The 11,432-nt window shown below is 34.7% G+C and overlaps 2 protein-coding genes across 2 annotated transcripts; one reads left to right on the forward strand and one right to left on the reverse strand.

The window, feature by feature from the left end:
• Nucleotides 1–396: 396 nt before the first annotated feature.
• On the reverse strand, nucleotides 397–3,640 carry LOC121756496 (protein NUCLEAR FUSION DEFECTIVE 4-like). The gene is made up of 3 exons (XM_042152054.1): nucleotides 3,116–3,640; nucleotides 1,183–2,105; nucleotides 397–1,084 (listed from the first exon to the last, which is right to left on the reverse strand). The coding sequence occupies exons 1-3, from the start codon at nucleotides 3,452–3,454 to the stop codon at nucleotides 577–579; spliced, it is 1,770 nt and encodes a 589-aa protein (XP_042007988.1). The 5' UTR covers nucleotides 3,455–3,640; the 3' UTR covers nucleotides 397–576.
• Nucleotides 3,641–8,685: 5,045 nt separating this feature from the next.
• On the forward strand, nucleotides 8,686–11,094 carry LOC121756505 (nuclear transport factor 2B-like). The gene is made up of 2 exons (XM_042152067.1): nucleotides 8,686–9,132; nucleotides 10,746–11,094. The coding sequence occupies exons 1-2, from the start codon at nucleotides 8,836–8,838 to the stop codon at nucleotides 10,818–10,820; spliced, it is 372 nt and encodes a 123-aa protein (XP_042008001.1). The 5' UTR covers nucleotides 8,686–8,835; the 3' UTR covers nucleotides 10,821–11,094.
• The last annotated feature ends 338 nt before the right edge of the window (nucleotides 11,095–11,432 follow it).

Below are 11,432 nucleotides of genomic sequence, written 5' to 3' on the forward strand. Positions count from 1 at the left end.
CCAGCATTGATATTTGAAATGAAATTACACCAATAGTATTTAAAAATGCAAAAATGAGTAATTTGCAAATACTTGAGTTATTTAACAACTCGATTATCTGTATTTGAATCAATTATATATATGGAGAATTAAAAAAGGCGCTTAGAAGAAAAACAGAATTCACTAATATACTACTTAGTACTCCTATAATAATTATGCCAATTTTAGAAAATTTATTTGCCTCTCCCCCTGATTTATGAAAAATATTTATATATTAATTTATTTCATAGTCTCATTCATTTAGCATGAGAGAGAGAGAGCTATTAATCACACAAAAGCAAGACTAATCTCATACAACAATCAATCAATCTTTGGTCATCCATATCTTCCAAATAAAATGAGGAAAGCATTACCAAATACAATCAAAAACATCATACTCTCACTCAAATAATTTGATCCTGTAATCAAAGAATACATCACAAAGCTATTCAACCAACCAAACTTTGCTGCTAGGGCTTTGATTGGTGAAGAAACGATACAAACAACCAAAACAAGATAACACTGCACCAAACTGCAGACACAGTAGTATTCATCACCTTACCTCCGAGAACTACCGTAGAGGTTACGGTACACTGACTTCGTTCGATAGACAAGAATCAAGCTCAAGATGACGGCAACCACACAGAGCCCCGACAGGGTCAAGGAAGTCACGAAGAAGCAAATGGTACCTTTGCATTTTAGCGTTTCTTCAGCTCTCAAGAAGTTTGGGAACGAGAAGGATATACCACGATGTATGTAATCTTGTCCGTGAGCTTGTTTCTCTGCTTCACTGTCGTATATGGAACTCGCGAGAACACCTGACATTATCAGAGAACCTGCAGGGTTGGCAAGGGTGAGGAAATTGTATAGAGCTGCAAATTTTTTCAGACCAAACAATTCGGAGGCTGTAGCAGGTATGATGGCCCAATGTGCTCCATAGCCAAGGCCAACCAGGAGAGTTCCAACGTACATTGAGCCAGGCCATCCCATAGCGAAGAGAAAATGTCCAATCGCCATAAAGACTTGAGCAACGGCTATGGCTATAGGCCTTGGGTATGCATAGTCACTTTTACAAGCAAAGGAAATCGAGTGAGAACGAATACATGATAGATATGATATACTGCTATCAAGGATTTATTGATGAGTATCGATGAGATTTGTTACCTGACGACTATCTCAGAGAAGTAGCCACCACCAACGCGGCCTAGAAAGTTAAAGATGCTGATCATGGAGACAAAAACTTGGGTGTTGTCATACCCGAGAGACTCACTCATTTGGCCCAAGTTATCAATCACAGTCAAACCAGAACCGGAACCTAGCATAAGAGAGAAAAAGATAAGCCAAAGATCAGCCTTAACCAATGCCTCCATCATAGTGAAATCCTCTCCTCGGTGTGGCCTTCGTTTCTTGATTCTCACTGCTCCTTCGGCAGCGGCTTGGGCAAGTCTCGACTGAAGCTGAGCGATTCTCTTTTGCCTCTCCGAAGCGGGAAGAAGATCTACTTCTTTTGGCTTTTCATCTTCAATTTCACTGAATATGATATCTGGAGACTCATCTCCGGATTTGCTCGACTCTTGATTATCTGGGCTGAGAAGTGACTCTTCTTCGGGTGGTTTTGGGTCCCGGAAGTTCAAGATGATAGGGATGACAATAGGGAACAACAGAAGGACAAACAGAATCAGAGTGAAGATTGTAATGACAGTCTCACTCACGGAGACAAGATCTTGTACGAGCATGACCCCCATCAAATAAGCAGCCAAAATGATGCAGACACTGTAAATGGTTGTGAAACTGTACCCGTCAGACGATCTTACTTGCTTGTGACCTCCTACAGGCCTGATGATGAACATCAGCGCAATGGCGACTATTGCCGGACCAACTGCAATCATAAATATCAGAGAAGCTTGGTCGGGAGAATGCAGCAATGCATATACCTGAGTCAAGATTGCTCCACTCAGCCCAGCAAAACCCTTGAGTATCCCCACAACTGGACCTCGGTTCTTTGGGAAGTTTTGCACACAAGACACAAGTGCAGCTGTATTGAAATAGGTCTCACCATTTGTTCCCACAAAGATAAGAATGCACATCTGCGTATATGAAAGGATATAACAGTCAAAACAGGAAAAGAACCGCGTCCCTACTGAGGAACCGGCTGCAACTATAAAATTTCAAGAACTTTTAACAACTAGAAAGATGCCGTCTTCTGCTTCAAACTTTCATATCGCCAATTGTCAATCGATCAAGACCACCAGAAAAATTGACTGCTTGGCTATGCCTTCAGACGATTAGTCAACCATTTACATTTCCACTTACACGGATTTTAGAACTTGTTTTATTGCAGATAAAACACACATTACCATTAGCTTATGATCCTCAATATCTCCACAGAAATGGAAAGTTATAAACACTTTTCTTCAATCATAGGTAGCATCACCAAAACTCGTTTAAGAGAAAAATTCATAGCATTTCATGTGGATATGAATTCATCCCATGTCGTCCAGAGCCTTTGTCCTAGCGGCAAGGAGCTTAGACATTATTGCATGAGGTGCCGAGTTGTAATTTCCTCCTATCTATAGTATAGGAGTTTATTTGTAATTTTATTTGTAATTTTCTCCCTTATATAGGAGTTAAATTTTTTTTTTTAAAGAATTCATCCCATGTCTAACAGTCATCAATACATCTTACTATCACAAGTTCTCAATAAACACATCCAGAAAACAACCGATTCCAGATAAGGTAAGATTTATTTCATTAATCCTCACCGAACAAATTGTCCCAGGGCAAGCACAGACATCAACCCAAAACTAGCTAGGAAAGAAGAAGCAAGAACTTGAACTGAAAAACAAAGACCAAAATCATTCCACACTAGTCACAAAAACATCAACCTCAACTCAGCTGGCATAATTCAAGTTCAACGCCTTAAAATCCCCAAAAAAAGCCCAACAACCAAAATTTCATTTTCAAACCAATTTAACACACGCACACACACACACACACAGAAAAACACGAGATCTCGTTCAAAATCAGTAAAAGGCCAAAAGTCAATGGATCAAAAAGTGAAGATCTTGACAAAAAAAAAGGTAAAAGAAGCACTCACAGCCCACAACGGCAAGACAGGAGTTCTTCCAGTGACAACCAGCCAAACCCAACCATATCCAATCAGATTCTGAATCGCCCCAACCAGCAAAACACCCCACAGCGGCAGAAAATCCGTTAAAATCCCAGGTAAAAACCCAACGCTGTCACCCAAATCCTTGGCCACCCCCAATCTCGCAACTTGCTTCTGATTATAGCTCAAATTGCTCTTGATCACCGGCGATATGCTCCCGAATACATAACCAACGCCGCCGCATGATTGCAGCCACATTGCAGCAACGAAAACCAGCCACCGATTGTTATAGAAAGATGTGAACTTCTCTCCGAAACGGCCCATCATTTTGCTTTCCCTGTTTACAATCAGCTCTCAGCTGAATCGGAAAAGCTTTGAGCTCTTGTAGATATTCTTATCTCTCTCTCTGAGTCAATTTCACAAACAGTTGGCGTGTGTCTGAGCTGGTCTGCTTTCTTCTACAACAAAAAGGGGTTAGATAAATCTTTTCCACGTCCACATTTTTCACGATTGGCTGTGTGGAAGGCGTCGAACGACAACCGTTGTAGTTTAGTGGAACAGTTCGATTGATACTGACCCACGATTTTTAATTTTTTATTTAATTTTTTTTGGTGATTATCGTATAATCAAAAATAGAATGAAGATGACATTTAAATAATAAATAGAAAATCATGAAATATCTTCATTTAAATAATGAAAAAAAATCAAGAAATGTTATGAAATTCGACCAAACTGTAATCTGGATATTACATTACGTGATTTTATCTTTTATTAATTGTGTCAACAATATATAAAATGTTGTCATTTAATTATGTTGAAAATAACATGATTAATTACGATAAGTATATTTTCTTTCTTTTTATATCTCTTATTATCTATATGAAATAGCATTATTTTGAATATCAATAAAAAAAATTACAGATTATATGAAGATGAGAAGATTAAGAAAATATAAAGCTCGTGATTTAATATTTCAGTTTTAAAATTTCATATGATTAACAAACAGAAATTCAATCAAACTTTATAATTTCAATACTAATCCATTTTAAATTGATGTGTTTTTTTGAAAGTATTATATACATTTATTAGTAAGAGAATAAAATTATTAAAAATAAAAGATATTAATGATAATAAATCAAAATGAAAAATAGTGTAATTGATTGTGGACGAACAAAGTATGATTATTCATATAATACATCCATACGATCAAATTAAAAGGAGACATCATGAAAAAATAATTCTATTTTTTATTTTGAGTTATCCACTAAAATTAGTATTATTTTTTTATGATGATAACTTTTTGATAATTTTCTTTTTTTTCTTTCTCTCTTATTTTATTGACGATTGTTTTTTCTAGCTTTATTGATTGCAGATTTAAACTCTGTCGTCCATATATAGTATGATTTTTTTGGACCAAAGGAACACTATTATTTACACTAAGATCAAAATTCCCATGGAAGTAGTGCATTTGTGTGTATATAATAGGAGTATATAAATAATGAATTTCCAATGTGTTGAATTTATCGAATATATATAAGATCAAAATTCCCATGGAAGTAGTGCATTTGTGTGTATATAATAAGAGTATATAAATAATGAATTTCCAACGTGTTGAATTTATCGAATATATCATGGCATATTCTCATACAATAATTATTAGTTACACACACAATATTTGTCAATTAGCTATTTATTTAGAATAAAAACCAAACCACTTGACTCCTTGATGGATAATCCCTATCTTTTTCTCAAAACTTGATAGACAGTTGAGATTTTCCGAATCAAGTGCTAATAAGTTGGAAATTTGTGTTTTTTTTTTGCCGTGACAAATAATCTAATCTACAGCATGATATTTTCTTAGGTTTTGAATAATTTGAGAGTTTTCATTGACTTATAATTTGAATAATTACGTGATTTAGATAGCTAAAAAAATACTTCATTCTAAATTTTAATATAATAATATTATGAAATTGTCATTAACATTAATAATTTGTGTATTATCATAAAATAGTTGAGGCTTTATACATTAAGAATTCATTTTACTTTACCATTTTATAATCAATTTATAAAAACTGTTAGATATACACTTCCAAGTTCAATAGAATCATTTGGAAAACTTGCGAGCCATATTAATGACACACCAGCTTAGCTTCTCAAGCAGAGATGAGCTCCAAATACCAAGCCATAATATTACTATAATCTTAATTTCCATTCTTCTATTAAAATTGATGTCCTTTAATTACAATAAACGCTTCAACTTTAATTTGTAAAATATCTGACGAAAAACCATGACAGTGCAACATTCATGTATTTTAAAATTTTTAAAATTCATAGTATAAATGAGAATATGTCAAAAATTCGTAAATTTACAAGCAAATTACCTCCATATAAATAAAAAATTTTGTGGAAAACATTTAAAAAAAAATTATATTTAAAATAAAAAATAGATACTAAAAAACTACAAAATGGCAAAAGTTCTTATATTTTCTCACTGCTCCATCCAACATATAACATCATCACCTTGTATGCTTTATCTATAACAAACTGCTTTGGACCTTTCATATATCCATGTATTATTTGTTCTTATCAATTTCACATTCATATATCGTATCATAGATGATACTTCTATATGTATATTGTACATTAAAATTAAAATATATGTAACTGTTACTTAAGAGTATTTTTTATATTTATTTCTCGTTTATCAATATACTACCTCTCTATGTGTATTATACATGAAAAATTAACATTTATTTAAGAGGTGCTACATAGGAATAGGTAGGGCATACATTAAAGCTGCATTATAGTATGAGGATGTCTTCATAGGTGGAGTAATTATTATACGACTAGGTATCATTTTTAAATAATAGTACGATATTATAGAAAAAAAGGATCCAAATTCCAAAATAATTAAAATTGAGAAAAATTATACTAGTAGTAATTAATATGGGTTAGGACTTAGGTATCATTTTTCAAATAATAGCACGATATTATGGATGAAAGGGGTCCAAAGTAATTAAAATTTAGAACAGTATGATGGAGAAAATAAAATAAAAAACTCAAGAAGGGCGGATAACTCCATATTTAATTATAATTTCACTAAGCTTTATCAAAGAGAAAAAAGATTTATTAAAATTTCGTGATGCAAATATATACCATCTGATATATTTCACCATCACTACAGTACCCAACATTTGGTAAATCTTTATGAAAATAAAATGATTATGCTCTAACAAAATCTTATAATTAAACGAATTAGTATGTTGAATCGTGGTTTGAAAAAGACGACAATATATTAAAAAAATAATGATTATTTTCATAAAAAGACGATGAATATTATTTTTGGATAAGCACATCAATTGTTCATTCAACAAAATAAAAAATGGGCCATCTGCGAACTAATTTACATTTCAAGGAAAGGAGTCCAATTAAGAAACGTGCAAATCAGTCGCTAATCAAATTATTCCAAATGTGAGGTCGTAAATCATGATTCATGACTTCGCATATGTCTATTAATGATTTTAGATTAATTTCATACGCATTATTTGTTGCAAATGGTAACAATCCACAAGAAATTGTGACAACCCATTTTTTCTATAAATATAAAAATAATTAAATTGGCGAGCATAATCCACAAAAAATGGTGACAGTAAGAACAATATCAAAGATATACACGAACACAAACAAACAAAACAATAACGGCACACTCTAAAATGACAGGTTCACTCATCTTCTTTAGCAGTGGTATAGATAAGTAAGACACGCTGTTTCCCCACCGTTCCTAAATCGTTCCTTAAACTACTATTTGCGGGCCCCACTGTACTTTTTTACTCCATTCATTAACTAAGGAACGAAACCTGCAACCCTCCGTTTCTTATCCGTTCCTTAACCGTTCCTTAAATTACTATTAATTCAATTTCATTTTTATTTTTATTTCCAACCCAATTCAATTAAAACAAACACACTTCATTAAAATTAAAATAACATTACAACTTAAAATTCAAATAAATAGAAAAAGATATAATTAAAATCCTAAAAAAATAAAAAATGACATAATTTAAAATACAATTTTATAGAGACAACCAAGAATAAGTTTGTCCCACATCGAAAGTGGAACATAAAACATTCAAGGATGTCTCTATAAAATAGAGACAACCAAGAATGAGTTTGTCCCACATCGAAAGTGGAACATAAAACATTCAAGGATGTCTCTATAAAATAGAGATAACCAAGAATGAGTTTGTCCCACATCGAAAGTGGAACATAAAACATTCAAGGATGTCTCTATAAAATAGAGATAACCAAGAATGAGTTTGTCCCACATCGAAAGTGGAACATGAAACATTCAAGGATGTTTCTATAAACTAGAGACAATCAAGAATGAGTTTGTCCCACATCGAAAGTGGAACATGAAACATTCAAGGATGTCTCTATAAAAGAGAGACAACCAAGAATGAGTTTCATAAATTCGCAAGTCCATCAAATATATATGGGCTAATACGAATTTCTAGTATTCATTTATTTGTAAAAATTGTTTTTAAATATAAAAAAAAATTTATAAATAAAAAATATTTTTTTAAAAATTCATTTTTTTAAAAAAATGAATTTATTGCGTCAGTGTGACGTCGCCCACTTGTGGGCCGGCGAGTGGGCGTCACGCACGACGCGGGGAGAGCCACGTCGCCGAAGTGCGTGGCGGCACGGACCGTGCTGCGGGTCGTGCCGTCGGCACCCGGCACGGCTTGGGAATGGCTCCTCGACGACACCATGCACCGCAACGCGTTCCGCTGCGAAGTCGTTCCGGCGGAACGGCCCGCGGAACGCCGGCAGCCCCCGTTGTGGGTGCTCTAAAAAACACAATCTCCTCAAACCATTCAACAGAACATGAATCTAATAACAACAAATAGTAAAAAAATAGACGAAACAAAAAATAACAAATACGTACTATTAAATCAAAGTCATAAACTATTCTACTGTGCTAGTCCACTAATAAATTTTCTATTTATTTTTCACTATTTTTGGTAATTCACCCTACACTCTACTAACTTTATCTCACTCACATTTTATTAGTAGTATTAAGCCAATAGGAGTATATAAGAATATGACTCATTTTTCACTAATTTTTTCAACCAACTTTCTGTTACATTTCTTAAAATCTACGTCGGTTAAAACTCCCCTTGTTTATTGGTGGATAGAGGGAGTATGTTTTGTTGGACGGCTACAGGTGCTTATCATTTTATCACAATACGAGTATAAATTTGGAGTTATATTTTTATATAGATATATAAAAGAAGGTTATTGTAAAAAATACACACAGACGCAAGGCCGAAAATTCAGGCCCATATTACCTAACCAAGATTAAGCTATCCTTACAAGACATTTTCTGTTCAAAATTGGGCCTTGGGCCCAAACAAATCGACCTGGCTCTATCAAAAAAATCAGAAAAAAGATTATTTTATAGAAAATCAAGCGTGCGGGTCCCACGCAGACGATGCAATCCCCCAATCAATTAGCGTATATTTTCAGCTAAATAATACACGCTTCATTTATTTTCTTTTCTCCGTTTATATTTAGAAAATATTAAAATAGCTTTCACTCTCTTCTCTCTCTACTCCGAGTCTCAATCCCCTCCGTGTGAGTGCACGATTTGAGAAATTGACTTGCAGAAAGCAGACTTGAAACCAACAGAGAGGGAAAAGAGGCCAGCGATGGATCCAGATTCTGTGGCGAAGGCATTCGTGGAGCACTACTACTCCACCTTCGATGCGAATCGGGCCGGCCTCGCCAGCCTCTACCAAGACGGCTCCATGCTCACCTTCGAGGGCCAGAAGATCATGGGATCCACAAACATCGTCGCCAAGCTCACCAGTTTGCCGTTCCAGCAGTGCCAGCACCACATCAGCACCGTCGATTGTCAGCCGTCCGGCCCCGCCGGTGGAATGCTCGTCTTCGTCTCTGGAAATCTGCAGCTCGCCGGTGAGCAGCACATGCTCAAGTTCAGTCAGGTAATTTCGTCGAATTCTCATCCGTTTTGATCGAGATTTGTTAATCGTGTGATCGGTGGCTGGATTTTGGGGATTGATTGGGTTTTGTGGTTTGATTTTGATTTTTGTGGTGTTCTCCTGTTGTTTCGTGATTGATTTGTGGAATTTGGGGAAGTAGTATAGTTGAAATTGAACGTTGAGTGATTTGATTTTAGTGTGTTTAATTTTGTTGAGTGTGCCTTGTCCGATGGAAATTTTGGAGATATATACCTTAAAATTGATGAATCTGGAAATACTTCATTGAGATTTATTACTCGTTAATAGGAAATAAATTGAATAGGATTCAGAGATTGAACTGCAAGTTTAAAAAGAATTTTCGTGAAGTAGTTAATTGTTGAATGTGCCAAATGCATTTAAGGTTTAAAGCTGGCAATGTCATCTGAATTTCTCCATGATATAGTTGTGGTAGATATCTGAGAGATAGTTTGTGATCCAGTGATCTACTTATCCTTAGCTTGATAGCTGTGGGTATTCTGTTTTCAAGTTTCTACCTGTTTGTGTATTCATTATGATGAAGGTTATTGCAGTTTGAAATTTAGAATGTGATTTCACCCTTTGTTGCATGTTTATTGGAGCAAAATGTTAATTGCTCTGCTCCTGTAAAGTCCAGTTAAGTGAAATTTTGTTTGATTTAGAACTATAAAGATTTTAAGTTGAGCCTCATTGTAGTCACTTTGAGAATATTAATGCCGCAGATGTGATACTCTAACATATAAACATTAGGCGTTGTTTGGAGTACTCTCTGGAAGATTGGAACTATGTTTTCATGGTTGTAACTGTGCTTGTGGAATATGTCAACCTTGGTCGTTAATGGTTTGACATTTGAATAGTCATGTGACTTTGTTGATACTTTGAATGCCATATAAATGATGAGGTGAAGTTCATGTGAACTCAATTATTTCATCTAGGTGCCAAATGTCCTACTTGATGTCAAGAAGGGACCAGGATTTGGATTTTATCCCAACTGCTCATGTTTTGGCTGATGACTTAATAATCAGAAATGAATCTTCATAATTCTGGTTTAGTGATAAATAAACTGTGATGTGGAGAACGTTTTTGGTTTTGCAAGCGTGGTCAACACGTTTTCTTAATTGAGTGCTATTTTTTATTGCTTTTTGTTCATTTTCTTCCTTGTTTTTGCTCTCCATCCTATGTGTAAGAAATATTTAGATTTAGATTTTTTCCCAACTTGGAGTGTTGGATTTTACGTGTAAGAAAGTTTTCTAGTTCCATGATGCATATTTTTCGTTGCATGTATTATCGATGTTATTAACATGGATATGCTCAAATGTGGCATTGTATGAAACTAATAAGTTCTCTCAGGCAGGCAAAAGTGTTACCGTCTAGAGATGTTCTGCATTGCATGTAGTAATAAATTTAATAATGGAATTTGAAATGTTCTGCATCATATTACATGTACCTAGATGGATTGTGAGGCTCATTTTCATCGTAATCATCTTGCTCCGTATCAATGTCATCATACCGGCAACTGATCTTCCAAGATTTCCTCATGAAAATACTCTTGTGTTCGTCTGGAAATTATCACTCTCGCCCCACGTGTTTTTGATGTGCAGATGTTCCACCTGATGCCAACTCCTCAAGGAAGTTTCTACGTGCTAAATGATATTTTCCGCTTGAATTATGCCTGAGGCCGGCAGTGCAAATCGAACAGAAATAGGGGCTTGACCGAAATTTGTTTGCCTATGCTCTCTTGTGTTTTAAAGTGAAAAACAATGCTGCTATTCCAGAAGTTGGATTTAGCTTCATCTGCTTGGGTGTTTGTGTATTTTTAGTAGCTATTCGTAATGATTTCTGTCGAGTTTCATTACCATGACTCTCTCTTTACAACTTTCTTATCTTTCTTAGATGAACTTGAATATGTTTGTTGGCATTAAGAATTGAAGATCACAGGCAGTTGGATCACATTGGGACAGAGCTAAAATTGATGAATTAATCCATTTTCATTTTAGGTAAACTGAGATCTGGGTTTCATTTTTTTGAGCATAAATTCTTTGCTTAGAGTCCATTTGTCACGCTATTCTAACTTGAACTATGCAAGAAATGCTTTTCTTATTTGGTTATGCTATCGCCTATCAGCATGGAATCTTCTTGGGATTAACTATGGACGATTAATTTATTTAATTGGTCTTGCCCAAAACAAATATTGAGCCAAACTTACCCAATTAAGTTAGGTGAGTGTGATCGATTTTTTTTATCGAAAAATCATTATTCCGATAAACTGATGGAACAGAATCGAGTTT

The sequence above is a fragment of the Salvia splendens genome, chromosome 1 (genome assembly GCF_004379255.2).
Source record: "Salvia splendens isolate huo1 chromosome 1, SspV2, whole genome shotgun sequence".
Lineage (NCBI taxonomy): Eukaryota > Viridiplantae > Streptophyta > Magnoliopsida > Lamiales > Lamiaceae > Salvia > Salvia splendens.